Consider the following 20368-nt stretch of genomic DNA (forward strand, 5'->3'; position numbering starts at 1 on the left):
CTGAACTTTGGGTAACCCTGGGGCTGTTAAGACAGGGGTGACTCTTGAATGTGGCCTCAGTGCATTTTGAAATGTGAGATGTGCCTGAACATTGGGGGCCTGGGGAAGAACACTAAGGTTTAGAAATGGAGTGTCCCCAAGAGATCGTGTGTGGCAATGCAATGATTTGTAGAGGTGGAAAGATTAGATCCTGAGCATTGGATCCTAATAAGTGGACTCATGCACTGATGTGGATCACCTGGGTGGTAACCAAATATGGTAAGGCTGTGTTGGTTGAGGTAGGTCACTGGGGTGTGCTTTTGGAGTTGTGATTATGTCCCTGGTGAGCAGAGCTCTCTCTAAGCTTCCTTGTTACCATATCCTGAGCTGGTTACCCTTCTGCCATGATGGTCTCCCTCACCTAGGACCAGAGCTGTGCAGTCAGCTGACTGTGCACTGAGACCTCTGAAACTGTGAGTCTGAATAAATGTTTCCTCTTTACTGTGGTGAGCTGCTTCTGCCGTTTCTGCAGACTATGGTCACCATTACAAGATGGCGCTGGCTCCGCTGTGGTCTGTGACAAACAACTCCTTATTTGGGAGAGTTGGCGCATGGTTATTCACCACCCTATGAGAAAGCTCCACGTGGCAGCTTCGCATTGGGGCTTGAGATGCTTTATTAAGGCTGGGAGGGGCATCCGAGGGAGAGAAGAAGAAATATCAAGGGCCTGAATAAACTGCTGAAAGAAGATTCCTGAGTTGTGTCTTCCTTGCGGGCAAGGGGTCGCGACAAGTGGTGCCGAAACCCGGGAACCAGAACTTTCAGCAGTCAGGGGTGGTGCACCGGTTAGTCCCAGGTAAGTGGGATCCGCGACCAAAGCGGGGTTAGTCCCAATAAGTGGGATCCATGATCAAAGCGGGGTTAGTCCCAGGTAAGTGGGATCCGCGACAAAAGCAGGGCAGCTCCTCTGTAAAGAAAGAGAGAGCATTACATTTTATTGCAGCTGCACTGTGTACTTTCGCTTTTGTTTTCTGTGTTTCTTTTGTTGTGTCATTTCGCTTTTGTTTTTTGTGCTTCTTTTGTTGTTGTGTCATGGGTGCCGCATCTTCAAGTCCGCTTCTCCTGGCCCTAGATGGCCTGTTACGTTCCAAGGGCCTGGAAGTGAAACATAGTACTTTACAGAGATTTTTACAGAAGATAGATATCGCTGCACCGTGGTTTGCATTTTCGGGCAGCCTTACTGTACCTAGTTGGGATAAATTAGGCAAAGATCTTGACTTTGCTTCTGAGCAGGGCATATTAGAGGGTGGGGTGATACCCCTTTGGAAAATGGTCCGTAGTTGCCTTACAGATGGCAGATGTCAGGAAGCACTTACTAAAGGACAGGAAGTTCTAGAGCAATTACATGAGGAGAAATCGGAGACGGCAGGAAGTGAGGTGCCTCAGGAGGATGGGAGTGTGCGGAACGTGAAACAGGGGAGGAGACGATTGTATCCAGATCTCAGTACGCTGCGCACACCCCCATGTGAAAGTGGGTCAGAGGAAGAGGAGGATGAGGAGGAAGAGCTCAGGAGGCTGTCTCATCAGCTAGAGAGTTTAGCTATAGGAGAAGGGAACAGAAATAAACAGGGGCTTAAGAAAAGCGATCCCCCGGATCCACCGCCGTATGGTGGGGGTGTTTCGGGGAGAGCTTTCCATGCCCAAACATGGAGGGCTGTTAACGCTGAGATGGGTCTTGCTTATCCAGTTTTTCAGGATGACAATAGGGGAAGATTCCATGAACCCTTAGATTTTAAAATTGTGAAGACCCTGGCGGAGTCTGTGCGCACTTATGGGGTGGATGCCGCCTTCACACTAAGTCAGGTGGAGAGTCTGTCTAGATACTGCATGACTCCCTCTGATTGGGCTAGCCTTGTTCGGGCTTGTGTTTCCCCGGGTAAATATTTGGACTGGAGAGCATTTGTGCTAGAGGGCGCAATAGAGCAGGCCGCCCAAAACCATGCGGCGGGACACCCCCATTGGGACAAGGATATGCTTTTGGGGCAGGGTAGATTTGCAAATCAACAGACAGGATTTCCTCTTGAGGCATATGATCAAATTAACAACATTTGCATTCGGGCATGGAAGTCGCTTCCAAATAGAGGAGAGGTGTCTGGTAATTTGACCAAGATTCTACAAGGCCCTACAGAACCCTTTTCAAATTTTGTAGCAAGGATGGTGGATGCCACTGGAAAGATTTTTGGGGATCCTGATAGAGCCATGCCCCTTATCAAGCAATTGGTCTTTGAGCAATGCACCAAGGAATGTAAAGCGGCAATCACTCCTTATAAAAATAAGGGCATAGAAGCATGGATGAAAGTGTGTAGAGAGATTGGAGGACCTTTAACTAACGCAGGTCTTGCAGCTGCTGTCCTTCGGATTGCAAAAGGGGGCAGTCCTGGTGCCGGAACATGCTTCCATTGTGGTCAACCCGGTCATTTCAGACGTGAATGTCCCAAAAAAGACAATTTTACTGGACCTCCTCACGGTGGCCCTTCCAATGGCCTTCGTCAACCGGGGCTGTGTCCAAAATGTAAAAAGGGGAAGCATTGGGCAAAAGAGTGTAGATCAGTGAGGGACATCCATGGACAGCCTATTTCAGCTGGGCCAAAAAGCGGCCGAAGGGGCCCCCGACCCCAGGGCCCACAAATATATGGGGCAGTGGAGAATGTCACACCCGAACCTGAGACACGGCCATCTCTACGCCATCCCATGAGATGCGGAGAGCCACTACAGGTGCCGCGGGATTGGACCTCTGTTCCGCCTCCAGACTCGTATTAACACCTAAGATGGGAGTCCAATTGGTGGAAACTGAGTTCAAAGGGCCTTTACCACCTGGCACTGTAGGTTTGCTAATTGGACGTGCATCCTCTATCTTACAAGGTCTTCATGTCTTTCCCGGAGTCATTAGCCCTGATACTGTAGGGGCAGTGAAGGTTATGGTGGAGGCTCCAAGGGGCATTGTGTCTATCTCCCCAGGGGATCGGATTGCTCAATTACTAATTTTGCCTAGCTTACATAATCACTTCCCTGCTGACTCAAGGTCACGGACGGGAAGTGAGATTGGTACCACCGGAGGGAATTGTGCCTATTTGTCACTAGATATGAGCAATCGCCCCACTTTGGAATTAAGCATAGAAGGTAAATCTATTGTGGGATTGCTGGATACAGGAGCAGACCGTAGTATCATAGCCCTTAAGGACTGGTCTAAGGGATGGCCAGTGCAGACTTCTGATCAATCCCTGAGAGGACTTGGATATGCCCAAGCCCCTCAAATCAGCTGTAGACATCTATCTTGGAAGGACCCGGAAGGACACAATGGCACCTTTCAGCCTTATGTACTTGATTTACCTATCTCTTTATGGGGCCGTGATCTGATGAAAGACATGGGGTTCACTCTTAGTAATGACTATTCCCCAGTGTCTCAACAAATTATGCAAAATATGGGGTATAGGCCAGGTCTAGGACTAGGAAAACACCTACAGGGGCGTAGGCATCCTGTGCAAGGTCATCAAAAGCTTAACAGATTTGGTCTGGGTTTTTCCTAGGGGCCACTGGGGCTCAAATACCCATGACATGGCTCACCGAGGAGCCTGTTTGGGTGCCTCAGTGGCCTCTTCCCTCGGTTAAATTGGCAGCAGCCCATGATCTAGTCAAAGAACAACTTGACTTGGGTCACATCCAACCTTCTACTTCTCCATGGAATACTGCCATATTTGTTATTAAGAAAAAATCAGGAAAGTGGCGCCTACTGCATGATCTATGAGCAGTTAATGCTCAAACGCAACTTATGGGGCCCATTCAAAGAGGGCTGCCTCTGCTCTCCTCTGTTCCTCAGGGCTGGCATATTATTGCTATTGACATTAAAGACTGTTTCTTTTCTATTCCTTTGCATCCTAAAGACTCACAGCATTTTGCCTTCACCCTTCCCTCGTGTAACCACGAGGAACCAGATCAAAGGTTTGAGTGGGTAGTGTTGCCACAGGGAATGGCTAATAGTCCCACAATGTGCCAGATGTATGTGGGGAAGGCACTCACACCTCTCAGACATAAGTATTCCTCCATCAAGATCATTCATTATATGGATGATGTGTTATTGGCCGCTAAGTTAGAGCAGACAGTTAATGAGGCCTATAAAGAATTAGTAAAGCTGTTAGCTCAATATGGGCTACATATCACACCTGAAAAGGTTCAAACGGGGAATTCTATTGAGTATTTGGGAGCGATAATTGGGTATGACAAATTAAAACCACAAAAAATCACCATAAGAACTCAGGATCTCCAAACTCTAAATGATTTTCAAAAACTGCTGGGAGATATTAATTGGATAAGGGGATATTTACATATTCCTAATGGTGTGCTCCAGCCTTTGTATGCTACCCTTAAGGGTGATCCAGATCTTGCTTCTCCTCGTAGCCTCACCAAAGAGGCTAGAGCGGCCCTTATAACAGTAGAAGAAGCTATACAACATGCTACTCTATGCAGGCTCCAGAGTGATAAACCTTTCCAGTTATGTGTGCTTGCCACTATGCGGCAGCCTACTGGAGTACTGTGGCAAGATGGGCCTTTACTACGGATCCACCCACATGTATCCCCAGGAAAATCCTTAGACTACTATCCTGATGCTGTTTGCAGCGTTAGCACTTAAAGGGATTCAACAAAGCATTCAATTTTTCGGACAATCACCTTCTTCTCTTATTATACCCTATACTAAAGCTCAATTTAATGTTTTGTGTGCTACTCTAGACAACTGGGCTATTCTATGTTGCTCGTTTCAAGGGGATATTGATAATCATTACCCTTCCCATCCATTATTCCATTTTTTTAAAGAACATCCCATCATTTTCCCTAAGGTAACCTCACCCAATCCAATTCCGGGGGCTGTTAATATTTTTACTGATGGTTCCAAGTCTGGAATGGGAGCTTATGTAATTAATGATTCTCCCCCTGTTCAGCATCAATTTGCTCCTGGAAATCCACAATGTGTGGAACTGCAAATTGTTATTGAGGTTTTTAAACAGTGTTCTTTTCCTTTTAATCTTATTTCGGACTCCATCTATGTGGTACAAGCACTAAAAGTCCTGGAGGCCGTGGGAGCTATTAGTAATGCCCATAATGTATCTGCTTACTTTAATCAGCTTCAACAGCTTATCTGTAGCCGCACTGCTCCTTTTTATCCAATGCACATCAGGGCTCACACCTCTTTTCCTGGTCCGTTATCACAGGGTAATGCCTGTGCGGACTCAGCCACTAGAGGTCAGTTGATATGCTTGGCTTCCTCCTTAGAGGGGGCTAAATTATTTCACCAGAATTTCCATGTTAATGCTTTAATGCTGCACAGGCGTTTTTCCATTTCAAGAGCGGATGCTCGTCAGATAGTATTACAATGTCCCCATTGTGTCACATTTCTTCATCCCCCTAATTATGGAGTGAACCCAAGGGGATTGAAGCCATTGGTTGTCTGGCAAATGGATGTGACACACATACCTGACTTTGGTAACCTCAAGTATGTGCATGTTTCTGTTGATACGTGCTCTGGAGTTATTCATGCTTCTGCTTTATCAGGAGAAAAGGCACGTAATGTTATTACTCATTGCCTAGAAGCATGGGCAGCATGGGGTGCTCCTGCATCCCTTAAGACTGATAATGGACCTGCTTATACTGGCAGACAATTTACATCCTTTTGTTCTATCATGGGAGTGCAACTTACTCATGGTCTGCCTTACAATCCTCAAGGACAAGGCATTGTTGAGCGTGCTCATCGCACCTTAAAGGAAACTTTACAAAAACAAAAAGGGGGAATAGGAGCTGAACACACTCCTAAAGAACGCCTGTCCTTAGCTCTCTTTACCATTAATTTTTTGAATTTGGATATTCATGGTCACTCTGTGGCTGATAGACATGTGTCCCCTCAGCCCTCTGTGATTGGTTATGTTAAGTGGAAGGATGTTCTTACAGGCCAATGGAACGGCCCCGACCCTGTGCTGACATGGACGCGAGGATCTGTATGTGTTTTTCCCCAGGATCGCACGGAACCGTTGTGGGTCCCTGAACGCCTGACAAGAAGAGTCTTGACATCAACCGACCAGCAACAAGAGATACCACAGCAATCCCGTGATGAGGATCTTCACTCTGCTACGTGCTCTGGTTCTGGTGCTGGTGCCGATGGCACAGACGACACCAATGCAGTGGTGGGCAGTGGCACGGGCTTGGCCAATGCCGATGCCGGTTCATAGTAATTCTAGTGTCCTCCCCACTCTTTTCTCTACCTCATGTGAGATGTCTGCTCCCTGTGCCTCTCCTAGAGGGGACATGGAGAGCATTTTTAATCAATCTCAAGTTAATCTCACAGGAGTTTTTTGTTTCAGCCTTGGAAACGCTAATTGCATCAGCCTTAAGACCAAAAATTTGACTAACTGGGAGGACCCATTGCGGTCCAGTCAGGTCTCAGGGAGCATTATCAGTGCCGTACTGAGCCAAGTAGTTTCGGGGAAGCAATCAGGCTCAGGGACCCCCGCAAATAGCTCTGCTTTTAACATAACTACCTTGGCTATTATCTCCAAGGTACTAATCCCAGTGCCTCCTTCTTCTAATAGTACTTACAATGCCACTCATTTCAAGGCCTCCCCTTACTGTACCCCTAATCTTGGTTTCCCCCCAACATTTACGCCTTGTCAGGATCATTCTTGGGAGAAACATCAAGTTGCTAAAGGTTTCTCCCTTTCCCCCTCTCTTAAGAGGCATGTTTATAACTTTAACAACAGTGCCAACTCCTCTACAGGAGTAGGTTCGTCCTGGTTTCAATGGCTGATTTCCAATGAGAAGGGGGCTTCAGCCGATATTTCTGCATTAGCTCAATTGCTGGGAGCCAAAAGCTGGCTGGCTAATGTTTCTGGCACTGTTAGGGAGAGTGAACGAGGTAATAGACTTACATCTGTTTCGTTCAACTCTCTGCTATATAATGCCACATTGCCCCCTGCAATGGTCTGTGTCCAATCCCCGTTCTTGCTCCTTTTGGATAATGACACCTCGTTGGGGATGCTGGATTGTTCTAATGTTACCTGTCTCTTATCTGAGTGTTGGAATGGTTCTTGGAGTGTAGCAGTGGTTATGAAAATTCCAACTTTTGTCCCAATCCCAGTCACTGCGGACCCAGATAAATTCCCCATTGTTGAGCTACTTAGAGTCCGCAGGGATTTTGGAATTACGGCAGCTATAGTGACAGCTGTGGCAGTGTCTGCTGCTGCAGCGGTTACGGCCGGAGTGGCCATGGCCAGTCAAGTACAAACTGCTGCCACCATTAATCAAGTTGTTCAACAAACTTCCACCATACTTGAATCCCAAAATACAATTAATCAACATATATTGTCAGGGATTTTAGCTGCCAACCAAAGAATAGATTTACTCCAAGCTCAGGTAGAAGAATTGGCTGACTTGGTGCTTTTGGGTTGTGTTGACCAACGTGCACATTTATGCATAACCTCTGTCAGATTTAATGATTCCAGGAATGCCTCCCGCATCATTGGCGAATATTTGGCCGGAAATTGGTCCATGGCAGCGGAAGACATGATCCAGTCTCAACTAACCCAGATAGCTGTCTTGAACAGTACCCGTGTCGATCCCGTGACTTTGGGTCAATTCACCGATTGGATATCTTCTGCTTTTTCCTTCTTCAAAGAGTGGGTGGGGGTAGGCATTTTTGGTGCAATGCGTTGCTTCGGTATGTTCCTCTGTTTGTGGTTTCTCTGTCGCCTTAAGGCCCGCAGTGCTCACAATAAGGCTATGATCATACAAGCTCTTGCAGCTTTAGAAAATGGCAACTCACCTCAGGTCTGGCTTGCGCATCTTAAACAGTAAACCTTTGACATGGTCGTTACACCCCAAGTTATTATAACATTGCACTGGGATCGACATGACTTTCCTTGTTATTCTCTTAGTGTTGGAAAGCCCTTGCACTCTGCCGGTCTTACTGCCATTGCACGCAGATGGGTTTCCACACTAGTGCTTTTCTATCGCCTTAAAGTCCGTGCCTTTCTTTCAGGGTGCTGTCAACTTGTTTGTCATTATAAACAGCCACAGTTCAGCCTCAGCTATCCCCCTTCGTCCACCATCGTCACGATACAGGATGCGAGGCAAGGCACTGCACTTGAGTGATCCTTGACGTGGACCTCAAGGAGAGCATGTCCTATTGCATGCGGGTTAGACGCGTCCACGCCCCGCTCCATGAAAAAAGGCGTCGGCTGATATGGCCTCAGATCTGGGGAAGGGCCCTCCTTAGGACTGAGCCATACTATGCAGCCACTTCTGCACAGTGGAATAGGACCTCTACTCTTTCCTGTATTGTTTTAAGAAAACAGAAAGGGGGAACTGTGGTGAGCCGCTTCTGCCGTTTCTGCAGACTATGGTCGCCATTACAAGATGGCGCTGGCTCCGCTGTGGTCTGTGACAAACAACTCCTTATTTGGGAGAGTTGGCGCATGGTTTTTCACCACCCTATGAGAAAGCTCCACGTGGCAGCTTCGCATTGGGGCTTGAGATGCTTTATTAAGGCTGGGAGGGGCATCCGAGAGTGAGAAGAAGAAATATCAAGGGCCTGAATAAACTGCTAAAAGAAGATTCCTGAGTTGCGTCTTCCTTGCGGGCAAGGGGTCGCGACATGTAGGCAGCTATTTTCATATGTTTTTCACACATTGACTATTTTATAGCTTCTTAAAGCAATTCCCCATGTGAAAAGACACAAATAATTTTCATAAAATTGTCTTTAACAGAAAATAAAAACTACAAATTTTCATGTTAAAAAAGAATGCTTCATGATCTGATAAACATCTTTATCACTGAAGCTGAATACATCATGCACACATAAATAAACCACTTTGCTATATTTATTGGAGTGAGCCTGCTGAGAAAGAAATCAGGAAAATGGTCCCATTCTAAATAACCTTAAAAGTACTTTGAAAAAATCAGCTAAGAACATGAAAGATTTTGACATTGGAAATAAAGAACATCACAGGGAGAAACTGAAGACCTTAGATAAGCAAAGACCCACCATGCTCTTGTACAGTCAGAATGAATATGATCATAGACCAAACCAACCCAAATGTCACCAGAGTCAATGAGATCTCCAACAAATACCAAAAACGTTCAGAAAGGAATCAGAAAAAAAATGTCTTTATATTTGTGTGGAGAAATTACAAACACACAATAGCCAAAGCAATCCTAAGCAGAGAGAGCAAACCTGGAGATGACAATATCTGACCTCAAATTATGTGACAGAGCTGCAGTAACAAAACCAGCATGGCACTGGTACCAAAGCAGAAGACCCATGGGATAGAGTAGAAGGTACAGGACAATCCAACCTAAGTGCAGTCATCTGGCACTGGACAAAGCTTCCAAAATCATGTTGAAGAAATGACAGCCTTTTCAAAACATAGAGTTGGAAAAACTCAATATAATCATGTAAAAGAATATAATAGGTCACTGTCCTTCACCTTAGAAAAAGTCACCTCAATGTTGATCAGAAATTGAAGAATTAGACTAGACACTCTGCAAGTGTTAAGAATCCAATATTGCACCAACCCTCCTCTGTACTGACACAGGCTCCCACTTCCTCAACCAGGTTACTAAAGTGCAAGAAATAAAAACTAAGAATCGGTAAGTTGGACAATATCACATGAAAAGCTTCAGCACAGCAAAGGAACAGCAAGAGTGTGAGGAGCAAGCTTGGGAATGGGAGACTGTGGTCACCTGCTCTGAAGTAGGGCACTGACATGCTGTGTATGTAAAGATCCCCAAACACTTAATGACCAGACCCAATAACCCAATGAGTAAATGGGAAAGAACACAACTGACTTCTCAAGGGAAGAAACACAAGTGGCCAACAAATACAGGAAAACATACTTAACAATTCTGGCCTTTGAGATACGCAAATTGAAGCTACACTGAGAATTTATCTCACACTAATTAGAAGGCAATCATCAAGAACACAAATAATAACAAATGTTGGCAAATGTGGGAAAGAGATGAACAGATGTACTGTTGGTGGGACTTCAAATTAGTGCTGCCATTGTAGGAAACAGAATGGACACTTCATGTGAGACCAGGAATGGAGCCATGATATAACCCAGCTCTCCCCTCCTCAGATTTATCCCAAAGAACAGAAGTCACACACCTCAGCTGTAGAGCCACATGAGTGTTTCCACCAGGGCTTCTCACAGCAGCTTTAATACGGAATGTTCCCAGATGCCACCAACAGATGGCGGATAGAGGAACAGGGGTGGGTAGACCGAACAGTGTCCCCCTCAGCCAGAAGGAAGAGTGCAGATGCAGCCTTTGCTGGTCAATCGATGGAACTGGAGAATCAAGGTAAGTTTAATAATCCAGATTCAGAGGGGGACATTTCAAGTGTTCTCTCCCAAATGCAAATTCCAAACCAAAAACAGAAGAAGGGCTGGGAGGAATCTCATGGAAACAGGAGAGGGAGGAGGGAGGAAAGGAAGGGGGTCAAGGATGAGGAAGGAGGAATTGAAATGGGAGGAGAAGGGGAAGGAAATTGACCAAACTCTCCTGTGCCCCTGTGTGAGGACACCACAGGGGATATTCCACCTGTGTCCTCTAAGAAGCACTAACGTAAACAATGTTATAAAAACATCTGTGGGGAAATGTAGAGGCAATGGGTAAGGAGGAAGAATGAAGAGAAGGGAGGGAAAGGGAAATGGCAGGGTGCTGCAGGGAAGGAAACCGTATTCCATGACCATTAGTAATGTCTAATTGAAGTGCAATATTATTTACAATTAGGATCCACTAATAAACATGGAAATGCAAATTAAAAACCACATTGTTTCATTCAGTGACATCACAGACTACTACAGTGAATATGTACATAAAGCTCCCTGGGAAGCTGGATAATGAGAGGTTCCGAGAATATAGAAACCAGCCCTCAACCCCCCTCTGCATCTGCTCCTGGCTGACCTGAGGTCCCTTTCTGCTGAGCGCCCCCTGCTGGCCCTGGGCGCCTGGCAGGAAGTTTCTGTCTGGGCTCACACTGAGGTCCCCTCCCTGTGTCTCTAGCACAGTAATAGATGGCAGTGTCTTCGACTCTCAGACTGCTCATTTGCAGGTACAGCGAATTCTTGGAGTTGTCTCTGGAAATGGTGAATCAGCCCTTCACAGAGTCTGGGTAGTAGGTGCTACCACCATTTTGGTTAATTTGGCCAACCCACTCCAGCCCCTTCCCCGGAGCCTGGTGGACCCAGTTCATCCAGTAATCACTGAAGGTGAATCCAGAGGCTGCACAGGAGAGTCGCAGGGAACCCCCAGGTTGCACCAGGCCTCCCCCGGACTCCACCAGCTGCACCTCACACTGGACACCTGCAAACACAGAGGCAGCCTGGTCAGGACACTGTCACTCATCCACTCTTCCTCTCACTCCTGTCCACTCACACACTCAGGATCTCTGGTTCTCCATTCATTACCTTTGAAAACAGCCACCAGGAAAACCCAGCTGAGCACACTCTCCATGGTGAGCAGCTGTGTTCAGTCCTGGTCACTGAGTGGGCTGAGCTGGGAGTCCAGGGCTGGGCTCCTGTGCAGAGCTGCAGGGTCAGGTGGGCTGGTTTTCATGAGCAGAGGGAGGCCCTATTTGCATGTCCTCCTGCGCTATAGCAGCTCTGGGTGGAGGCCCAGGTAGAGGAGCACTGAGGGCAGACGGGAGTGTTACGGGCAGCATGGTGGACAGAGGAACCTTCAGGAAGGTAGATTGATTTTTTTATTTTGATTTTATTGTCTTTTAATTTATTTAGTAATAACAACAAGATCATATAATGGAGGTATTAGTGATAACTCCCTGGTGCAAATGTAAAGTCACACAGAAGTCTGAGTGCTGGTTCTGTATCCTAGAGTTCATGTGTGGCAAGAGTGACTGGTGTGAGGTCCTCAGAACCATCCTGAACTGGAAATGTGCTGTGTGTCTTTTCCCCTCTTCTGCCACCTGCTATCCAGGGAGGCATCCAGCTGAGGGCCTCAGAGGCTCCCTGCAGGGGGAAGGCTGTTCCTCCCTGTGAGGGCCTCCGAAGCTCAGGAGCATCCAGTTGGCACAGAGCCCTCAGGTCCACATGCTGCTGCCATCTGTGGTGGGCACAGGGCACTAGTGTGGGCAGAGAGAAACCCAGGCTCTGTCCTCACTTTCAGTTGTCATGGGCTGACTCTATAGGGGGCCAGATATGAGGAGCCCCCCTGTTTTAAGGGCCTGGGAGAAGTCCCAGCGAACATCCCCATGGACTTGGTGCTGTGTCAAGGCACAGTTTTAATTTATCCTCTTTCACTCTCAGGTTCTATCTGGGTATCTATCATCCACCAAATAACTACCATCTCCTACCCATCTATATAAGATCTATTAACCGTTCTCTATCTATCTATCTATCTATCTATCTGTCTATCTATCTATCTATCCATCCATCCATCTATCTTCTGTGGTCTCATCCTCCATTTCTCCCCTGGGCACTGTAGGCTTGTGGGAAGCAGGGTCTCTCTCTGGAAGAACTGCCTTGGTGTCTTTCAGGAAAAACAGCCACCTGCCACCAATGTAGCTGTCCTGTCACTCTCAGCATGTCCATGAGGGTGGAGAGAATGGAGAGGACAGCTGACACCCTGGTCCTGGCCACCTGGGTTCCCCCAGGGCTGGTAGAGCCTTTCTGGCACCCTGAGCCCCAGTGGGACCCCAGAACCACTCAGGGGTCCAGCCCCATCTCCTCTCTTGGCCTCCTGCCTCCTGCCATGTGGTACTGCAGCCTCAGGAGCCCTGGTCAGGAGCAGCTACTGGGTGTTTGCACCCTGGTCTCCAGAACCTGCTGCAGCACAGCTCTCTCCTTGTGAACCCTCAGCCTCATGAGCTGGTCAGAGCAGCACAGACTGGACTCAGCCACACTGGTGCTGGGGCCTGAGGTGGTCATAGTGAGCATCTAAAGGTGTGGACACAGCCCTGGGACTGGGTAAAGGGTATGTCTGTGCCAACTCTGATTTGTTTCTAGAAAAGTCACCAAGCAGAAAACCTGGAGCACCATGGGACAACTCTGCAGTCCTACAGGGTGCCAGAGTGTAGAGGTGGGTCTTTGTCCACCTGCATTTCATAGAATGTCCTGGACTGAAGTTTTCTCAGGCAGAGCTTTGTCCCAGATGTGACCCATACACAGAGTTTTCCCACGACTAGAGGATCCTGGAAGCAAGTCCTCCTAAGACCCCTGCACTGTATGTCTACGAGCTGCAGGACCAGCTTGCATAGCAGTGGGCAGGAGAGTCCACCATATGCAGCCTGGTCAGAGACAGCAGAGACATGGGTTGAAACAACCTGAGGGTTTGGAGGGTGGGGGTGGGAAGGACCTCTGCCCAGGTTTCAAAGGAGATGGGATGTGGAGTCCAAGAGGCCTGTGCTTAACTCCTTAACTCCATGAGTGTTAAAGCACTTTCCCTGATCACCGTGTTGTCCCTTAATTAATAAGGGGAAAATATACTATCCACAGAGGATACATGTCATTCAGCCAACAAGAATCACATTCTGCCCTCCTGGCCCTGGGCATGGCCCTGGAGCACATGGACCTAGCTGAAATGGGTCAGGCAGAGGGAGACCATCACCACACCATCCCTCATGTGGGGAAGCTACTGCATCAGGTCCTGGAAAGAGAGAGGACAGTGGCCCCTGGAGATGGGAAGGTGCAGGGAGGGTGAGGGTGAGGGTGGGTGGTGAGGGCCATGTGCAGAGAGGGCCTTGTCCTGAGGGTTTGCAGCTCACAGGGCACCTGTGGCCCACAGCCAGGCTGTGCTTCACAGTGACTGGGGCAGAGCAGCTGGTGGCTCCCCACACCCAGGAGAGACAGGTGATGGACAGTTGGGTGTGCATAGTCTGGGACCCACCCATCATGGCACCTGGCACCCCTGTGTCAGGGTGCTGTCCTCTGCCTAACTAGGTCTAGGTTTCAGTGTGTGAAGATACAGCTGGAATGGCCAGCTGTTGTCTTTTGGAAAGAGATGCTGACATTCTTAGTGATGTGGATGTTGTAACACCCTCACATGAGAAAGACCACAGCATACAACATATCAATGCATATTCAGGTTTTTCAAAATATATTCAACTGTCAATTCCTAAATGTTTTTTTTTCTTAACTATGTACAAATGTCATAATCAGAAAAGTGATCTTAAGGAATCAGAGACAGAGTCTGTACAAGGGAGGGGCTTTATATTAAAGGAAAGTGACCCGAGCACCCCCCAGGCCTCAGGAGGGAGCTGATCAAGGCCCCCAGTGCAAGACCTGGGGTTTCACTGAGGCAAAGGAAACAGTCTGGACCACAGGGGAAAACAGACATTGGGACAATTCTGTCTATGTTTAGATGCAATATCTAATATTGTTCACTAAGGTAAAAAAATGTATAATGCTAAATTATCATTCTAGTATTTCTCGGGCCACAGAGTCATACAACAAATGAACATCATTGTTTTTATGTTTAATATGAAGAAAAATAGGTAATAACTCAAAGAGATGATACCAGGTAGGAATTATAGGCAGGAAGCAACGTCTCTGCTGTAAAATTGGCTAATGTATCCATGAATACATCAAAATGAACCACACATTTTGCATGATTATACTCACAAATTAAATACTGAAATAAAGAAGATGTTGGAAGTTTTATTGACAGAAATATAAGGAGCACAAGTGGTTATAAAACACAACACTGTAACATGGCAATGTACAGATGTATAATACAAAATCATGACTATAGCTCTAAAAACATATACTGAAAATATACAAATGTTTTCATTTTCAGGAATAAATCTGGTTTAACTTAGAATTACTTGGGATATAAAAATGGCCACTGCTCATCCTTGCCCAGACTGAAGATGCACTCTCAGGACAGGGTGGGCGCTGACCTGAGCAGGGACAGAGCCCAGGGCATCCCTGTCTGTGACCTGCAGTCCAGCCTCAGTGGCTGGAAACACAGGCAGGCACCAAGCTGCCTCCCCCAGTAGCCAGGTGTCCTGGGGCTTCTCAGGCTCAGGGTCACCTCTCAGCAAGATGAGGTTAGAGTGGACCTGGGCACAGCATGCCTTCAGGGTCCTGAGGCCAGTGGCAGAGCTGACCTGCAGTTTCCACAGTCCATGCTGAGCTGACCACCCTCGCTCCTGGGTCTTTGCCAAGGGAGCCCCTTTTCCTTCAGCACCTTGCTCAGGTCACCCCTGTCCCCAGGCCACACAAAGCTGCATGAGGGGTGGGCACCTCTGCCTTTGGGGCCTGGGTGTGGGTGTGGGCGTCACAGAGCCTCATCCTGAGAGAGACGGCTCACATCCACCAAAGTTCACTGTGACCATACACATTTCTGTGGGTTTAACAAGGTTTAAGGCTTTCTGTCAGTGTTCCTCAGCGCAGTCCATGGGCACTTGGGACAGAGAATCCCTAGCTGCCATGCTGTGCTCTGATGGCTGGAGGTGTGGCAGCCTCAATGACCTCTAACAACTGTTTTACTTGAACAACCCTGTTCCTAACATTGCCAAGGTCCCCATGGTGAAAGTTTCTCCCACTATTTGGGTTTCAGAATGGCATGTATATGATGACCTGATCTATCACAGGAAGACAGAGAGTGGACTGGGAATGGGAAGGAGTCATGGGAAGGATATAGGGGACCCACCTGAGCATGAGAGGATAAACATGGCAGCAGAGGTTCAGAAAACTGACCTGGACATGGTGGAGCTCACCTGCAACCCAGGTGCTCAGGAGGCCAAGGCAGGAGGACCACTATTTCAAGGGCAGTCTGGGCATCTTGGGGGAACATTGTGGTGAGCCGCTTCTGCCGTTTCTGCAGACTATGGTCACCATTACAAGATGGCGCTGGCTCCGCTGTGGTCTGTGACAAACAACTCCTTATTTGGGAGAGTTGGTGCATGGTTTTTCACCACCCTATGAGAAAGCTCCAAGTGGCAGCTTTGCATTGGGGCTTGAGATGCTTTATTAAGGCTGGGAGGGGCATCCGAGAGTGAGAAGAAGAAATATCAAGGGCCTGAATAAACTGCTGAAAGAAGATTCCCGAGTTGCGTCTTCCTTGCGGGCAAGGGGTCGCGACAAGTGGTGCCGAGACCCGGGAACCAGAACTTTCAGCAGTCAGGGGTGGTGCACCCGTTAGTCCCAGGTAAGTGGGATCCGCGACCAAAGCGGGGTTAGTCCCAGGTAAGTGGGATCCGCGACCAAAGCGGGGTTAGTCCCAGGTAAGTGGGATCCGCCACCAAAGCGGGGTAGCTCCTCTGTAATGAAAGAGAGAGCCTTACATTTTATTGCAGCTACACTGTGTACTTTCACTTTTGTTTTCTGTGTTTCTTTTGTTGTGTCATTTCGCTTTTGTTTTTTGTGCTTCTTTTGTTGTTGTGACGACACGGACGCTCCCCTGTAAAAGGAAGAGAGCGGGGACTTTTGTACTTTCACTTTCTTTATAGCTCTAAAAACATTATGGGCGTTGCTTCTTCAAGCCCAATTTTGTTGGCCCTAGATGGGTTGTTACATTCAAAAGGACTTAAGATAAAGCAGAGCACTTTGCAGATGTTTTTGAGAGAAGCTGATATAGCGGCTCCTTGGTTTGCTTTTTCAGGGAGTCTTAGGATTCCTAGCTGGGACAAATTAGGGAAAGATCTAGATTTCGCTCATGAGCAAGGCACCTTAGAGGGTGGCGTTATACCACTTTGGAAGTTAGTTAGAGGATGTATAACAGATGGTAAATGCCAGGAAGCTGTGAGTGAGGGTCAAGCTATTCTTGAGCAACTGCATGAGGAAAAATCTGAAGGATCATGTAGTGAAGTGGCGGAGAGTATTAAAAGTAACAGTAGTGAGAAGGCAAAAGAGCCTGAAGATAAAAATAGGAGAAGGCTCTACCCAGACTTGACCGAATTAAAAACGCCTGAGAACACAAGCGACTCAGAGAGTTCTGAGGACCTTGATATATTGTTACAACAACTACATAAGATAAAAATGAAACAGAAGAAAAAGGAGACACAGGGCACGCAGGCCTACTGTAAGAAGGGGAAGGGAGTTAACATTGGTCAACAAAACTCTGAGGAGGAAGAGGTAGAATATCTAGAAGAAGATATGGTGCCGATTGCCCCACCTCCGTATGTGGGGGGGAGCCAAGGTTCCGGGAGATCTTTTCATGCACAAGTTTGGAGGACAGTTAATACAGATATGGAACTTGCATACCCTGTATTTCAGGACAATAACAGGGGAAGATATCATGAGCCTTTAGACTTTAAGATAATTGAAACCTTGGCAGAATCTGTCCGCACTTATGGCATAGATGCCGCTTTCACTCTCACTCAGGTGGAGGGACTTACTAGATTTTGCATGACTCCCTCAGATTGGGCTAGTCTAGTCCGCGCTTGTGTTTCCCCAGGGAAATATTAGGAGTCCAAAGTTGGCTGTTTAATGTTTCTGGCAGTACCCAAGACTCGGAGCGAGGTAGGAGGCTTAAAATTTCTGCAAATAATTCACAATTATCTAATGCTACATTACCCTCCACAGCAGTCTGTCTCCAATCTCCGTTCCTGTTTCTTTTGGCTAATGTTACATTACAGGGGATGCTTAATTGTTCTAATATTACCTGTTATTTGTCTGAGTGTTGGAATGGATCCTGGCCTATGGCAATGGTTATGAAAATTCCAACTTTTGTCCCGATCCCGGTTACTGCAGATCCAGAGTCATTTCCTATTGTTGAACTGATTAGAGCCTGTAGAGATTTTGGAATTATGGCAGCCATAGTGACAGCTGTGGCGGTATCTGCTGCTACAGCAGTTATAGCTGGAGTAGCCATGGCCAGCCAGGTACAAACTGCTGCCACTATTAATCAGGTTATTCAACAAACATCCACCATACTTGAATCTCAAAGTAGAATTAATTAACACATTTTATCTGGGATTCTGGCTGCTAATCAAAGGATAGATCTGCTTCAAGCTCAAGTTGAGGAATTGTCTGACCTAGAACATTTGGGTTGTATTGATCAACGTGCACATTTATGTATAACCTCTGTCAGATTTTATGATTCCAGAAATGCCTCCCACATCATCGGGGAGTATCCATCCGGAACCTGGTCCATGGAAGCAGAAAACATGATCCAGTCTCAACTAACCCAGATAGCTGTCTTGAACAGTACCCGTGTTGATCCCGTGACTTTGGGTCAATTCACCGATTGGATATCTTCTGCTTTTTCCTTCTTCAAAGAGTGGGTGGGGGTAGGCATTTTTGGTGCAATGTGTTGCTTCGGTGTGTTCCTCTGTTTGTGGTTTCTCTGTCGCCTTAAGGCCTGCAGTGCTCATGATAAGGCTATGATCATACAAGCTCTTGCAGCTTTAGAAAATGGCAACTCACCTCAGGTCTGGCTTGCGCATCTTAAACAGTAAACCTTTAACATGGTCGTTACACCCCAAGTTATTATAACATTGCACTGGGATCGACATGACTTTCCTTGTTATTCTCTTAGTGTTGGAAAGCCCTTGCACTCTGCCAGTCTTACTGCCATTGCACGCAGATGGGTTTCCACACTAGTGCTTTTCTATCGCCTTAAAGTCCGTGCCTTTCTTTCAGGGTGCTGTCAACTTGTTTGTCGTTATAAACAGCCACAGTTCAGCCTCAGCTATCCCCCTTCGTCCACCATCGTCACGATACAGGATGCGAGGCAAGGCACTGCACTTGAGTGATCCTTGACGTGGACCTCAAGGAGAGCATGTCCTATTGCATGCGGGTTAGACGTGTCCACGCCCCGCTCCACGAAAAAAGGCGTCGGCTGATATGGCCTCAGATCTGGGGAAGGGCCCTCCTTAGGACTGAGCCATACTATGCAGCCACTTCTGCACAGTGGGATAGGACCTCTACTCTCGCCTGTATTGTTTTAAGAAAACAGAAAAGGGGGAACTGTGGTGAGCCGCTTCTGCCATTTCTGCAGACTATGGTCGCCATTACAAGATGGCGCTGGCTCCGCTGTGGTCTGTGACAAACAACTCCTTATTTGGGAGAGTTGGCGCATGGTTTTTCACCACCCTATGAGAAAGCTCCAAGTGGCAGCTTCGCATTGGGGCTTGAGATGCTTTATTAAGGCTGGGAGGGGCATCCGAGAGTGAGAAGAAGAAATATCAAGGGCCTGAATAAACTGCTGAAAGAAGATTCCCGAGTTGTGTCTTCCTTGCGGGCAAGGGGTGGCGACAGAACATGACTCAAACTAAGATACAAACAGGGATGGGAAGGAGGTCAGAGTTAGTGCACCTTGTGTTCAATCCACAGTACTAGAAAGATAAGTTTATAAAGTTCACTTAAAGGTCACTATGTGGGAAATGTCATTGTAAAATAATTAGCTTCACAAGGAAATATGGATGAGAAATCTGTGCTCAGAGTGAGAAATTCAGACAACCCTGACCCAGAGAAGGGGAAGCTTCAGAGGGTCTGGCAGAGGAGGGACCTCGAGAATCTGCAGGCAAGGTGGAGTCAGGGAAGTGCTGGCTGGGCAGGAACCTCAGGGCCTCAGGTGACAGCTCTCTCCTCCCTCTGCACCTGCTCAGGTGTGACCTGAGCTCCTGTGTGCTGAGCGCCCCCTGCTGGCCCTGGGCACCCTGCAGGAGGTTTGTGTCTGGGCTCACACTGAGGTCCCCTCACTGTGTCTCTGGCACAGTAATAGGTGGCTGTGTCCTCAGTGGTCAGGGAGCTCAGCTGCAGGGAGAACTGGTTCTTGGACGTGTCTCTGGAGATGGACACTCGGCTCTTGAGTGAAGGGCTGTAGTTAGTGTTACCACTATAACATATCTCCCCTATCCACTCCAGCCCCTTCCCTGGGGGCTGACGGATCCAGTGCCAACCATAACTACCAGTCGAGATGGAGAATCCAGAGACAGCACAGGTGAGGGATAAGGTCTGTGAGGGCTTCACCAGGCCAGGTCCTGACTCCTGTAGCTGCACTTGGCATAGGACACCTGGGGACAAGGACCATCACACTCTATTAGTCACCTGCAGTCACAATCTCCCCATGAACCCAAGTCTGACACTGGGGACACTCACCTTGGGGAGCTGTGACCAGGCACAGGACAAGACCCAGCAGCCTCATCTTCTAGACCACACCTGCCTTCCCAGAGACCTCAGCCCTGTGTGAGCAGAGAGCTGGGAGCTCCCACAGCCCAGAGGGCCTTTGAACCCAGAGCAGGAGGAGGGATTTGCATGTGGGTGAGGCTCTTCTGATATCTGGAGAGGCTGAGGTCAGGCTGCCCAGGTCCTCTGTGTTCCTGAGATGTGTCCCTGTCTTGAACCCAGGTGGAGCTTTACCTGTGAGAGGAGAGCAGGTGGTT

At 47.7% G+C, this 20368-nt stretch overlaps 2 gene segments (V, D, J or C); both read right to left on the reverse strand.

The window, feature by feature from the left end:
* Positions 1-11161: 11161 nt before the first annotated feature.
* LOC124098406 (immunoglobulin heavy variable 3-74-like) lies at positions 11162-11604 on the reverse strand. The segment is given in 2 exon segments: positions 11162-11385; positions 11490-11604. Coding segments are annotated over 2 exon segments (258 nt in total).
* Positions 11605-19682: 8078 nt separating this feature from the next.
* Positions 19683-20210, reverse strand: LOC131424491 (immunoglobulin heavy variable 4-61-like; the record flags this gene model as incomplete). The annotated part of the segment is given in 2 exon segments: positions 19683-19999; positions 20085-20210. Coding segments are annotated over 2 exon segments (363 nt in total), but the record flags the coding sequence as incomplete, so codon positions are not given.
* Between the last annotated feature and the right edge of the window lie 158 nt (positions 20211-20368).

Source organism: Marmota monax, unplaced genomic scaffold (genome assembly GCF_021218885.2).
Source record: "Marmota monax isolate L192 unplaced genomic scaffold, Marmota_monax_Labrador192_F-V1.1 WCK01_AAM20220418_F8-fsc00395, whole genome shotgun sequence".
NCBI lineage: Eukaryota > Metazoa > Chordata > Mammalia > Rodentia > Sciuridae > Marmota > Marmota monax.